A 14635-nucleotide genomic window follows, 5' to 3' on the forward strand; every position below is an offset into this window, starting at 1 on the left:
CTAGAAAAAGTCCACGAAGGCCACTGCGGTGCTCATTCAGGTAATAGAGCTCTGGTCAGATGCCTTATACGAGCAGGATACTACTGGCCCACTATGAAAAAAGAGGCCGCACACTTCGTAAAAAGATGCGAACAATGCCAAAATACGCCCCAATGATCCGCCAAGCAGGCGAGCAACTCCATTCGGTCACTTCCCTTTGGCCCTTTATCAAGTGTGGGTATGGACATCGTCGGCCCCCTCCCTACATGACAAGGTAACGTACGCTTTCTATTGGTTTGACTGACTATTTTTCTAAATGGGTAGAAACAGGAGCATTCGCTCAGATACGCGAGCAGGAATTGATCACCTTCATATGGAAAAATATCGTGTGCCGTTTCGGCCTCCCCAAAGAGATCATCTGCAACAACAGACCCCAATTCACTGGAAAAAAGGTCGTCGAATTTTTCGAGAAGTGGCATATCAAAAAAATACTCTCCACCCCATACCACCCTGCGGGCAACGGTCAAGCATAATCCTCCAATAAATCAATAATGAACATTATGAAGAAAAAGATTGAGAACGCCAAGGGACTTTCGCCAGAACTACTGCCAGAAGTGCTATGGGCATACCGTACAGCACCAAAGACGAACACAGGTGAAACGCCCTACTCATTAGTCTATGGGACTGACACAGTAATACCAATTGATGTCGGAAAGCCCAGTTTGATATACTCCCATGAAAGCGGGCCGAGGAACGACGAAAGTAGAATGCATGACCTCGATGAAGCCGAAGAATGGAGACACATGGTCTACGTAAGAATGGTAGCCCAAAAACAACAGGCAGAGCGCTACTACAATAAAAAAGCCAAGATCAGAGCACTCAAAGTCGGGGATTACGTACTCAAAGCCAAAACACAAGCAAGCAGAGATCCACAAGAGTGTAAACTGGGAACAAATTGGGACGACCCATACAAAATCACAGCCACAATAGGCAAATGGTCATTTCAACTAGAAATAATGGAAAGAAAATGACTACCAACCAACTAGAATGTCACCCACCTTAAGTACTTCAACTTTTAGGAACAATCGTCTTCCAATTCGTACTCTTTTTCCCTCACTTGAGTTTTATCCCAACTGGGTTTTCTCAAGGGGGTTTTTAACGAGTCGATGAGAAGGACACTTCAAGTCGAAATGCGGACAAGAAAAAGGAAGTTCATTGCTCAACCTCTCGACATATCTCCAGGTCGCCCAATGAAGGGACTAGGTAGACCGGGACTGGAATGCCAGTCTAAAAGATATGTAAATTTCCACAAATATTGAGCAGATTGACTGGGACTGTGGGACTGGAATGCCAGCCCAAAAAATATATAAACTTCTCCAAGTATTGAGCCACATTAAAAAATATTCGACCTCGTTCGAATTAAATCATTCGACCTCGATCGAATTAAAACATTCGACCTCGTTCGAATTAAAACATTCTACCTCGTTCGAATTAAAGCATTAGACCTCGTTCGAATTAAAGCATTCGACCTCGATCGAATTAAAACATTCTACCGCGTTCGAATTAAAACATTCGACCTCGTTCGAATGAAAACATTCGACCTCGTTCGAATGAACACATTCGACCTCGTCCGAATTAAAACATTCGACCTCGTCCGAAATTAAAACATTCGACCTCGTCCGAATTAAAACATTCGACCTCGTCCGAATTAAAACGTTCGACCTCGTCCGAATTAAAATGTTAGATCTCGTCCGAATTAAAATATTAGACCTCGTCCGAATTAAAACGTTAGATCTCGTCCGAATTAAAATATTAGACCTCGTCCGAATTAAAACATTAGACCTCGTCCGAATTAAAACATTCGACCTCGACCGAATTAAAACATTCGACCTCGTTCGAATTAAAACATTCGACCTCGTTTGAATGTAACCATTCGACATTGCTCACTCACATTCGGTGTTTTTCAGATATCAACTATGGCCTATCTTCACTCAAATTAAACTTATACGGCCATCGGCTATGTTTGAGTTTAGATCACGACCACTAAGTGCGGTGTTTTGATCTCGTTCGACATACAAACCGAGTTGCTACAGCCTAAAACATCCAAACGACAGGATTAAGGAAAGGAGCATACAAAACCAAACAGAAGAAATCCAGAAACAAAACGAAAATAACACTTCGTATTTAAAACCATTCTTTACAAGGGCTAAAACAGACGCCCACAAAAATACACCCCACAGGGGTAACTACTAGTTACCCAACCCAGCATCGCCGTCTTCACTACCGTCATCAGGATATTCATCCTCGTACCAGGCATCCCGCTCAATCCCGTCTAGATCCTCATCGCCATCGCCAGTCCCCGGTGTAGCTGGGTCGTAGCCACAGGCAATCCGAGTTGCACGCGCCTTGGCACGAGAATTCTTGAGACCAGCCTTAGTAACTCTCCCTGCCGTCATCATATCTTTAAATATGTCTAGCTGGGCCTCAGCATGGATCCACTTTTCATATAAATCTCGCGTAACATCGGGATAGATAGAAGTGTGGCAGGACGACCGAGCCTGCAGCTGCGTCTTCTCGACTTGAAGAGCAATGATTTGATCGCCAAGGTTTGAAACCTCTATCTCTAACCCTCTGATTTGCTCATCAAGACGCTCTCCCTGAGCCTGGACGTCTCCAAATCGTTCGCCCGCTCAAATCAAAGGATGCGAATTGCATCCCTTAAAGCCTCCGCCTTTGTCAAAGCCGCTAAATGAGCCAACTCGACCTTCTCTAAATCCGTCGTCTTCTCGGCGACCTCACTTCTCAACACATCGGTCCTGATCGAACATTGCTCGAGCTCAGCCCGCTGAGATACCACTTGGGCTTGAAGGTCCGCGCATTTTGCCTCAATACCTTTGCTCACCTCGAGATCTTCTTCTTTGTCCCTAAGTGCCCCTTCAAGGACGCTGCACTTACTGATGACTTTCATTAACTCATCGTCTTTCTGTTTCAACTCGTCCCTAAAGGCTCGGAAGTCGCCGCTCTCACCAAATCACTTGCAAATCTCGCGATGCTTGTTGCGATATTCACGGTACTTGCTTGCCATCATCTTAAAAATGATTTTCCGCCTCTCTTCTCGGCGAGCGCTCTCAATCTCCAAAATAATTGTCTGAGAAAAGGGAAGAAAATCAGTATAAAAATAATGCGCAAAATATAAAAACCACCAGAGTTCGGAAAATTTACCTTAAGGGCGAGGCCGGCTATGCTCGACGATAGGATAGTATCATTCAGCTTCTCGAGGGTCTTGCCCTCCGCCTCGGAGCAAAGGGGACCTAAGGAGGGGACCACATTTTCAGTGTTCACCAGTAGTTCGCGATCCATAGGGACCATGATGGTACGAGTGAACCCTTCCAACCTCACTTCCACCCGAGTGAACCCCTCGCTCAACACCGTACCTTATCAGGGTCAATGTCTGAGCTCGTTTCGTAGCCGTCTTCGGCAATAACTTTACCTCTCACCTCGGCCAAGGAAACATCAACCGGTACCGAGGATGACAACTCACTTCTAGGTAAGCTATCGCTGAACTCCGCAGACTGTCCAGCAACCCCAACCTCAGGAAAGGGCGTACCTTCTACTGCTCCCATTGATAATGGAACTCCAGACAACGGACTTCCGCCACTCTCGGGCACAACAACGGTCGTCTCATGGTCACACCTTGTAGAGTCTACAGCTCGAACTGTACCATCACCGACATCCACCGATCTCTTTTTTCGTGGATTCAAATCCTCTCCGCTCGATGACGACTCATCCACTAAATAATGCAATGGATAAGCCGAAGTCACAGATGCCGAGGCTGCCGATTTTCGAGCTGACCTTGCCAAAACCGGAGATCGAAGAGAGGCAGACAACCTGGCAGGCTTAGACGTAATTGCAACCAAAGCAGATTCTGTTGTGGTGATCACCTGGCGGAATGCAAGAGTAGGAGCTCTTGACCTCCTCGGACCTTTCCGTGCTAGATAAAAGGCGACCTACCAGAAAAATTCGAAGACAAAAATAAGCCAACTTACCAAGAAACGTGGGCCCAAACTTAGCGCGGAAGGTGGACCATTCGCGAATCCCCACTGTATGAGGAAGGACTTGTCTAGCCCTCTCGTGAATATCCTCGACCAAGGGAGGAGGCTCAGCCTCCACTGCATAAAAGGAGAAATTGAGCATAATCAAGGTCGACCAGTATAAGGTGCAACAAAGGGAAAGAGAAAGGTACTTACGGGCATAGTTCCAAAGCTCAGGGAAATCGTTCGTATTTACCACTACGTCCTCGGTTCGGACGTAGAAGTAATTGAGCCAAAACTGGCGGTTGGCCTTATCATCCATTTTTACCACAATTTTGCCGCCCCGGTGGCGAAGATGTAACATCGCCCCCCTGAAAAAATAGGGAGCAAAGAGATGCATCAAGTGACAGATGGTCACCTCGACCCCGACCAACTCTGCGAACTTCGAAATCATACGGATAAGCTTGTAAATATAGGGGGAGAGTTAGGCCGGACACACCCGGTAGTAGCGCCAAAACTCTTCGGCCGGGGGTATAATAGGAAAAGAATAACCTACGAATAAGGGGTATGCATAGAAGGTGCGGTACCCAGGATGATGTATTTGTACCACGTCACGCCCCGCTGGGATGATGTCTATGTGGGCATGAATTTTAAATTTAGCTCTAAATTTGACAATGTCCGCCTCTGTCATCAACGACTCCAAAATCTCAGGGTCATCTTCAGGCATCTTCGAAAATTAGACCTATCTTTTTCCTTACAGGGAACTATTTCCTCTATCGTAGAAAAGCTGTCATCTTCAACAACCATGGCCACTTCATCGTCGTGAGGAGACATGCAAACCGCCAAGGGGCGGGATCAGGCACCCCCCTGAATTGGTTGTATTAACCATTTTTGCTTATTCTTGTATCAAAAAAATGCAAGAGCAGAAGAGATATAGGTAAAAAAAGCAACAACAATGAAAGAAGGAGAGAAGAGAGAATATCCAATGTTCGAAAAACAAGAGAAATCAGGCAAAAGGTCTTATATCCCTATTTATAAGAACCTAGGCACCACATTCAAGAACACGAACTATCGATATCCCGCACAGATATCAAAATGACAGAGGCTCGAGAAACGATGCAATACGTCGAGAAAACACGTCATAATGACGTGCGACATCGTGATGTCATTCCAAATTGAGGTAACGATAAAGTTAATGATTCACGAAGCGCCGCTTTATCATCTCGCCTAGAATGTTACTACTTGACCTGCTTGCCTAAAATCTCTCCAATTACAACTAGCGAAGTCCTCTCATCGAGGATGTGCGAAAGACGCCCTCGATAATCGGAGGGACTAACTGTATGGGTCAAAATCTACCGAGCTCATTTGGCCGAGGTCGACTAATCATTAACGGGATTCATGGCCGAGCAACCAGTTATGGCCGAGGTTAAGTATCAGAGAGCAGTTAACGGCCTGTTCAGCAATAGAACCTTTAAGAGAATATTCCGTTATTTATTCTTTATACTTGTATTTTTAGGGTTAATTGAGGGCCTGCCCCTATATATAGAAAGAGGGAGATCAGATGAGGGGGAGCTCTCTCTGACACAAACTTATTTGACAAAAAGACTTTCTACGTCTTTTATAGCAGATCTAAGAAAGGTTTCAAAAATTCTTGTATCTATCTATCAATCATCGTGGCTAGAAGAAGAGCCGCTTTTATCATATTCGATTTTGGGTGAATCATTCCCTTTATTTACCTTAGTGCCATTCGAAGTACTTGAATGCTAGATCTTCTTCTATCCTTATTGGTATTCACATATTGAGTTCATATATGAAGTTATTAATATTAGCTAGGATTAACCCAAATCAAAGACATTCAACTAGTTTAGCCAAAACAATCATTTTTTGGTCAAACAAGAAGTGAACAAGATTTTTGTTCAATCCAGCTTTCATTCTTTTCCCTCTATAGATTAAATCTGAGGTGCTTCCATTGTTTTATAGTTGAATCCAACTTTCATGTAGAAATGGTAGCAGGTAGCTATTCTAAAGGCTACTAGTTAGAAATTAGTCAATATTTCCTGAATTTCAGTTTTTCAGTTTAATTTTTTAAGACACAAAATCCTGAAATTAAGATTTTTAGTTTAAATTTTCAGGATAAAATAAATACTGGCTAATCTCTAAAGAGCAATCCTAAAAATGGCTATTTGTGTACTTCTCCAAATTTCATTCTTGCTGGGCCGTGTTGGGCCTGGCTAGCATCTAACACGTGAAATGTGCACATCACTAACACGAAGTTATGTGAGGCCCTTTTTATTTGGAATCTTTATACAAATAGCCGTCGATATTGATTATTTACTTTTTCTAGTCATATACATTGTTTATGCATTGATTATACACAATTACACACATATAATACACAAATTATGCATATATTATACATCAATCGGTTATTTTTAGTTTAAGCAGTTGGGTGAGCGGCTATTTGGGTTAATTCTTCTTTTTTATTTTGGAAAAATGACCCTGTATAGTCGTTTCAAAATAATAGCTGAAAAAAATAATATTTTTGTATATTTTTTTTTTTATATATGGACATTTTTATATGTTATATAAAAAAATATAAAATTTTTATAAATTTGTATGGCTATCGAATGTAAATAGTTTTGATTGCGGGCTAAAAGTGATCTTTGTCATTTTATTTTCTTTTATAGTATCTCCGTGGGTTTTCTTTCGGTAGTGGGGATCCGAGCTCCCCGATCCATAAACGTAGAATTTGAATTTTTATGATTTCTTAACTTGAGAACATCAGCTTCAACCAAAATTGTGTTCTTTTAGGAAACTTTAGATGATATATTGTAATTTGATTTACTTATTAGATTAATTTTGTCAACCGAAATTAGTGTTCAGTTAATATGTGCGAAACTCACCTTTGCAAACCAATGAACACGCATTGGTTAAAATTTAAATGCTTTTTTAATCAATTGTCTTTGTACACTCAACTGTGGGGAAGTGCACAGTTAGCCATTAATTAGAGCTGTGTTTATTCTTAAGCCACTGTTTAAAATGTATTTACTCTTTAGTCCGTGCTTTAATAAACTTTTATCCGTCCGAACAAAAATACCTCTGTGCTACAGATGATGTCCTTAACTTTATGAGTGATGTGTAAATATTAAGGACAAAGTGTCATGAATTGGCACATTCTGTTTTAAACTTTAGGACATCCCGTCCTTAACTTCGTATGTGCAGTATTTAAGGACATGGTGTCCTTAACTTCACGAGTGGTGAGTAAATATTAAGGACATGGTGTCCTTAACTTCATGAGTGTTGTGTAAATATTAAGGACAAAGTATTCTGTATTTGCATCTTTTGTTGTTAAACTTTAGGACATCATGTCCTTAACTTCATATGTGCAATGTAAATGTTAAGGACATGGTGTCCTTAACTTCATGTGTGCAGTGTAAATGTTAAGGACATAGTGTCGTTAACTTCATGAGTGTTGTGTAAATATTAAGGACATAATGTCCTTAACTTCATGAGTGTTGTGTAAATATTAAGGACAAAATGTCTTGTATTTGAACCTTCTGTTGTTAAACTCAAGGACATCATGTCCTTAACTTCATGAGTGCTGGATAAGTATTAAGGACAAAATGTCCTTAATATTTACACAGCACTCATTAAGTTAAGGACACCATGTCCTTAATATTTACACAGTATCATGAAGAAAGGGTAAAACCGTCTTTTCGTATTAATTTTAATAGAGTAGCGATTATTTTTGCTCAGCATTAAAAATACTGAATAAAAACTAAATATCACATTAAAAAGTGGCTACCCCACGCCATTTCTACTCAACTGTATAATCAGAATCAGTTTAGGTAGTCAAACCAAATAGGCCGAACAATAAATTTACCATGTCCTAATATGACGGGAAACGGCCATACCTATATCTCATGTAGCATTTTTCTCAGATTTTAGGCAAGTTTTTACACTATTTGACGTTCTTTTTCCAAAACCTATACAGAATCATGAACAAATTTAGAACACACCAATCTTGAAAATGTTAATGATCCAAATATTACACAAATTGTATCATAAATGGTGTTTGCTGGATCCTATTTATAAAGTTTGTCATTTCTTGTTTTCTTTTTCCCCTTTGGTTTTTAAATTCCTCAGCAGTGTTCCATTTATTAGGATGCTGTAGTATTTACTGACAAGCAAGTGACGAACCACAAAACTTATATACAAACTCGGACTCCAAATCCACCCAATAATGTTCATATAGCATTTTCAGATCATACAAAGTAGAATTATAGTAGTAAAACACTAAATCACAATGATCAGGTCCAAAGATCTACACTTTGGCACCAAGCAGTGTCATCAGGAACTTCCTGTAATCACCTGATGTATCACCAATAACTGCATTATCAAGACTGGTCTTGTTCGCGATGAAATACTCTCCCCTTACTTTCATCATATCAACTTCAGCTCGAGCTACAATGGCTCTTGTTAGAGAATCCTCATCAGTTCCTATCCCGACAATCGAGGCTCTGACAACCTGACAATTCCAGCATAAAAAAGAAGGTACTTTACTGACATTGATCTGTAAAAACGAATTACAGGATGCTATATAACAAATGCTCTGCATGCTAAAATGTAGCCAACTTATAATAAGGTTGTTTTCAGCTTTATCCAAGTGTATTATGTATAGACAATAAAATGCACCATTTGCATCTGTTCAGTAACAATTTACCCGACATCAACGATGAAATGAAGGTCAACACGATGAACCAATTCTGAAGGACTCTTTGCTATGCTGAGCTAGTTTTCAATCTCTTGAAACAGGAAACATATTATCATGATGTACAGAGAGGACTAACCAATGAGCTGCCACATTTTCTCAGAAATAGTTAAGCACACTAGCTAGTACTTAGATAAAAGCCACAAGGACTTGAACAAGCATGAAAAGGTATTAAAGTTAAAGGAATTTCTTCAGACTGGAAAGAGGCCTTTACAGTTTCCATTGGTTTTGATTCCTCTGAGACCATATTTAGCAGTTTAGCACTGCTAATAAAGCCATAGAAGAATAAAAATAAGAAGGGGATTTTGCATCTTATGATGCTGTTGATTATTTAATTCTAATCTAACCAGAACATCAATATGCAATCTGATAGCACTAAAAAAATGAGATCTTTAGAAGTAGAATTCAACAGGACCATTTGCTTGCATTAACTTCATTAAAATAAGGTAGACTTGTGCTGAAATCTTGACCGAAGTGACAGAAAAAGGTGTCGGAAACAGGAAAATACTTCAACCAAAAAATAAAAAAGAAGAAGCTGTTCTGTGTTTAATTACCTCAGCAAAATGTTTCTCTGGTGAATCAATGCACCAGATAACCACCTTCAGAATAGATTCCAACAGACCTTTTCCACAGCTCTTAATGTCCTGGAAACAAGCAAGTAAAGTAGATGTAATAAAATGCACATAAAAGAGACAGGATGAGCAAGCAGCACTGTAAAAAGAAGGTTACACAGGCAGCTTGCAAGAAATATAACCTGGTCAATGGAGAATCCATAATTTTGCTTGTAGCACTCAAAAGTTGCTCTAAGCTGATGAACATTCCTTGTGCTGAGTATCATCAGAAAATTGTCATGATCCAACTGTTTTGTCCGTAGGGCTTCGCGAAGGACAGCAGCTTCTGCATTTGCAGTACTAGGATCCACCAATTCTTTAACATATCTATAGGACCTGACTAGACCAATAAGAATCTGGAAACACCCACACAACACACCATTTAATAGAAGTCAGTATAATGCAACTCACATCACAGTGCAATCATCGCAGAGCATGCACTCCACAATATGTATTTTTTAAGTCACTGAAAATAGTATCTTTAGTTAATTCAAACGAGTGTATCCATCAGCTAATAGATGTGATGAGAAGTGACCATATGTACCTTTTGAACAGGCATAGGGACATTTGCTGTGATATCTTCTTCAAGTGAACAGTTGAAGAGGCCACAATATGCTTGTCTTACAGCGACGAGATGATCAGGAGATGACGCACAGGCTATCTCTACTATCACTTGCAACTGAGTGATGGTTTTCTTTCTCGACTTCAAGGCTTCATTTGCTAGTCTCGCATCTCTTTCAGAAGGCTCATATGTCCACATGATTACAGCTTTCTGTCACACATCAAAAGCTAAAATTAGCACTTGAAAACTTGGGTATATAACCGCGCTCAAATAGAGAATAAAGTTACATTTGGTTGCAGAAATAGTAATTTGATAGGGGCATTTTAGAACCATACAGAAAGGCAAGCCATACGACTCACGAATTTGCAACCTAAGGTTTTTGCTAGCATATAGAGAAAACAGAAAACTGTTTGCAGTGACAGAGCTAGAATTATGAGTTGGATTTTGAGAAGTGGAAAATCTTATGAGATATGCGACATATGCCCATTTGCAACATGAGATACATAAAACAAGGACTACTTAATGCTGTTTAAAAAACCAATCCAATGTTACATAAGTGGCCAGATGTCTATGGCCTAAGATCAATATTTATTGGAGTAATATTGTTGAACCAAATGAATCTTCGTGTTAATTATAATTTTTCCCTAACACTTTGCACCAGGTTAGCGAGCAAATAATTAAGTCCATAAAATGCAAGAGAAGAGATTGTACCCCGAAATCACCAGATAATTCATCAAAAATGTCATCAACAAGGGACCTGTTGTAAAGTTGCTCGTAGGTTTCTCTGATCTTCTTCCTCTGACTTGCATCTCTGTGCCCCAACACCGATATTACTGACTTCTCATTTGTTCCCAGCCCTACACAAAACCACATTACAAATTCCTGTCTTTATATCAATGAACAAAAAGATAAAACGTATTAAAGACACACATTCAGATAGGGATGGCAATGGGCGCAGGGTCGGGCCTGGCCAGGTAAGGAAGATTCATTTTTTTCCGAATCAAATTGTTACTAGTACCTTTTATGTACATGGAACAACCAGTAGCTAATCTCTTTTTGCCTATCAGTACAGAATCAAATTACAATTAGCAGGCAGTATTCGCATTGGCCAAATTAATATTAATCAAGGCAAAATAAATAAACAAAATTCACATATTGCCACATGACCATATTTCAGCAATTAATCATGTAATCAAGCATGCAACATGGAAATTAAAAAGACAAGAACTACAAGAGAAAGAAAATTCAACAAAACAAGCCCTCAAGGGTGTTTCCTCCGAAACCAAGGTTCTAATTTCACCACAGGCGATATTAGGCGAATTCTCCTCTTATACCTAAGCTAAGCTTTGATGGACAGAGTTAGACCAATATTTGTGACAGTGAGAAGTAGCACATAGGTACCTGGTGATTAGTCTCTAGCTACACTGATCCGAACGCCACAGTTATTTAAAAAAGCTCAATAAAACAAAAATCCAGGAACCAAAATATGCACTAGTCCTCCCCCCAAGGTGAACATCAAAGAATTATCCTTACCCCCACTCCCTACCCAAAAACTTTTAAAGGGCCATACCACAAGATTCTATTATACGCAGAGGTTCCACGGCTCGAACCCATGAGCCGTGAACTCATAACTTTACCAGTTACGCCAAGACTCACATTCCTTCCATCAACTTGCTAATGGTATCTTAGTTAAGAATCACAAAACTTGGTTGAAAATTGAAATTACTTCTAAACTTGAAAAACTTGGGAGAAAGTCTCCTGAAAGTAAAACAGAGAAAGGGAAAGGAAGGAAATGAAGAGACCTTTGAAGGCTTTCATGAGTGATTCACAGTCTTCAGTAGGAGAAGGAATTACATCTGGTATTCTCAATGTACCCATTTCTTCTCTTCCTCAGAAATTGCAAGTTTTGCTTTCTGTTTCTAACGCTTTCAGTTATTCTTCGCTCTCCTTTCATGAAAGAGAAGGGCAAAAAAGAAAATAAAGAAAAGGCTTTGTAGCTAAGAGACTACCCTTAATTTTTTATAAAATCTCACTACCCATAATGCCCTTATCATTGTTTGGACTGTAATACCCCTACGTTGAATTTTCACTCCTTTTGTTCCTTTTTAAATTTTGTAAGCATGCAATTAAACAATTATCAAATTATTTGCCCGTTCTTTCCGTCCAGCATTTATTTCTTTTCTTTCCTTTTTTCCTTTTCCTTTTTCTTTTCCTACCTTGTCATCTCAACAACTTTTGGCTTTTCCTTCATTTCAATCTTCATTTATCAGATGTCTTGGCTTTATTATCCAAAACATTACAGGATATTATTTTCGAATTAAATGCCTGTCACTTCCATCTTATTTTCGCTATCTTCTTGTATTATTTCCAATTTTCCTAGATGTTATCGGCTATTCGGCTGGGCATCGTCTCTTCCTTTCAGCCAAAAGTTTTGAGTTCCTTTGACATAAACGTTTTAAATATTTTTTCTGTATTTTTAATTTTAAGTTTTGGCATAGTAGAACGGAAGAAAAAAAAAAAGATAAACAAAGTGACAAAAGAAATTTCAACAAATTTGGATGACAATTGAGATAAGGGAAGTAAAAGGATAACTAAATGAGGATTTAAAAAAAAACGTATTTTCAAATGTCGCGCAACTTACTTTCACCGTCCAGGCACTAATTACTTTGAATTTTTCTTTACTTATGGAGTATAATACTACGACTATCTACATGCTAAAATTGGTCATATCAATTTCTGAAATGAAGTTGAACTAATTTTTAACAATTATCATAAAAGAATTTCCTGTCGGTGAAATATCTGGAACGTGACAACTTTAAGTCACCCACATTGTTATTTCAGAGAGCTTTGTAAACATCGCATTCACGAAAAACTTTACTACGTGCCTACTGACACTAGTTGTGTCGTATGTTGTTTTGTCTCATAATAAAGTGGGCCTATTTATTATACGAATTTAAGTCCACAAAACTTTGGGTCTATTTTACTATGAGACAAAATAAAGTCTCACATAATTAATGTTAGTTGTTTGAGATACAAAATAAAAGGAGAATGACATATTTATTTACAAAAACAAAATTATTTACTTTTGCATATTTATTTATTTTTTTATCTATCAAACTAATTACATTTTCTACCCATAGTAATTTTTGTGAGAAATTTTCTCTTTTTTCTCCAATACTTTTTTATTTCTATGTTTCTTTTCTTTCTTTTCTCTTTTTCTTTTTTCTCGTTTTCTTCTTATTTTTTTCTTTTTTCCTTTTCTAATTTCATTTAACTTATTTTTTTTATATTCTTTTTCTCTTTATAATCTAATTTTCTTTACTGTTTTCACTGTTTTTTATTATTCTTTTTTTATACAATAAGAAAAAATAACTGATATAATAAATATTTGTTCACCTTTTTTTTTAAAATATAATTAGTATAATATACCTTTTGTCTTTTTTTCATTTTTTAATTGTCACTTGAACTAATTCACTGAATATCACATTGACTGTTGCTGAGCATCATAAATTACATAATCAGATTCTAAGAATCAACACGTGATTGCCATGCAAACCTTGATCTCATTCCCTATAAATATCAGTACACACTCTTCCATTAGCAGTAATACAACCAGTTATACAGGAAGAAAACATAATCTACGGCCACCAAATCTCCATATATACTAGTTAGAATATAAATGATAATAAAATATTAAAAAATATAATAAAAATATAAGTAACAAAAAAGACTTCTAGTACCATATGATACCAATATGGTATACATGTATACCAACAAAGTATATGATTGCTCTAGAATATTGCTACAACTATCTGTGACTATAGCGGAGCTACAGTAGTTGGTGCGGGTTCGGGCGAACCCAGTGACTTTTTCCGGAACCTTGCATTTGTATTGAAATATTTACTAAATATATATAAATATATACTGCCGAACCCAGTAACAAAAGGGGTCTTGGTTCAACGGTAAAGATTGTGGGTTCACTAGAAAAGATGGGGTTTCGATTCCCGCTGAAAGCAATATTTTTTAAAATTTAGAACCCGCACACTTCGAATCCTAGCTCCGCCTCTGTCTGTGACTATTCTATTGTACCAAAACATTAAAGGATGCAATAAAAGTATGAGAAAATTACATGCTCTCATTGCAAGCTAAATATTCCCAAAATAACTTGCTCATTCGGTATACTAACAAGGTATATAGTTGTATGTGGTCATTCCAACAATTACCTATAACTATAAAAACTATTACATAATATACATAATCTATGTCCATCGGCACAAAAAAAATCCAGCACTGCAAATCATGTTCATATAAATACTTTCAGAATAGTAATCAATTAAAAATGCACCTAAAACAACCAAAAAAAATGTTCAAATTACCATATGATACCAATATGATATATAACTATACCAACATGGTATACATCTTTATTGGTTAATTTCCGGCAATCGTATGACTATACTACTATTACATAACACACATGCATAAAGAGAAAAATAAAAAAATAGTGTACCACATATTAATATAATAAAGTATTTCAAGATATTGTACTATATTACTATTATTAAAAGAAAATCAAATAGTGTACCAATTAAATGCAGCTACTACAACCAAAAAATGATTCAACTAACATATGATACCAATATAGTATATAATTATATTAATAGGGTATATAGTTATACAG

The 14635-nt window shown here is 37.9% G+C and overlaps 2 protein-coding genes across 3 annotated transcripts; one reads left to right on the top strand and one right to left on the bottom strand.

The window, feature by feature from the left end:
- The first annotated feature begins 530 nt into the window (after positions 1 to 530).
- On the top strand, positions 531 to 1010 carry LOC142173671 (uncharacterized). Its single transcript, XM_075239288.1, has one exon. The coding sequence runs from the start codon at positions 531 to 533 to the stop codon at positions 1008 to 1010; it is 480 nt and encodes a 159-aa protein (XP_075095389.1).
- Positions 1011 to 8202: 7192 nt separating this feature from the next.
- Positions 8203 to 11951, bottom strand: LOC107775982 (annexin D3-like). 2 transcript variants are annotated; one of them, XM_016595790.2, is made up of 7 exons: positions 11757 to 11951; positions 10973 to 11014; positions 10666 to 10811; positions 9937 to 10164; positions 9536 to 9748; positions 9336 to 9425; positions 8203 to 8538 (listed from the first exon to the last, which is right to left on the bottom strand). In XM_016595790.2, exons 1-7 carry the CDS (start codon positions 11830 to 11832, stop codon positions 8335 to 8337), a joined length of 999 nt encoding a protein of 332 aa, XP_016451276.1. In that variant the 5' UTR covers positions 11833 to 11951; the 3' UTR covers positions 8203 to 8334. The 2 variants fall into 2 exon arrangements, with proteins under 2 accessions (XP_016451276.1, XP_016451277.1); XM_016595791.2 differs by lacking the exon at positions 10973 to 11014 and having other exon boundaries at positions 11757 to 11949.
- Positions 11952 to 14635: the final 2684 nt, after the last annotated feature.

This window comes from Nicotiana tabacum, chromosome 19 (genome assembly GCF_000715075.1).
Source record: "Nicotiana tabacum cultivar K326 chromosome 19, ASM71507v2, whole genome shotgun sequence".
NCBI lineage: Eukaryota > Viridiplantae > Streptophyta > Magnoliopsida > Solanales > Solanaceae > Nicotiana > Nicotiana tabacum.

Coding starts and splice junctions, on each gene's coding strand:
- LOC142173671 (XM_075239288.1), top strand. CDS start 531: ATGAACATTATGAAGAAAAAGATTGAGAACGCCAAGGGACTTTCGCCA.
- LOC107775982 (XM_016595790.2), bottom strand. CDS start 11,832: ATGGGTACATTGAGAATACCAGATGTAATTCCTTCTCCTACTGAAGAC. Junction 10,165..10,665: donor AATTATCTGGTGATTTCGGG/GTACAATCTCTT, acceptor GATGTGTGACAG/AAAGCTGTAATCATGTGGAC. Junction 8,539..9,335: donor CAGAGAAACATTTTGCTGAG/GTAATTAAACAC, acceptor TGGAATTGTCAG/GTTGTCAGAGCCTCGATTGT.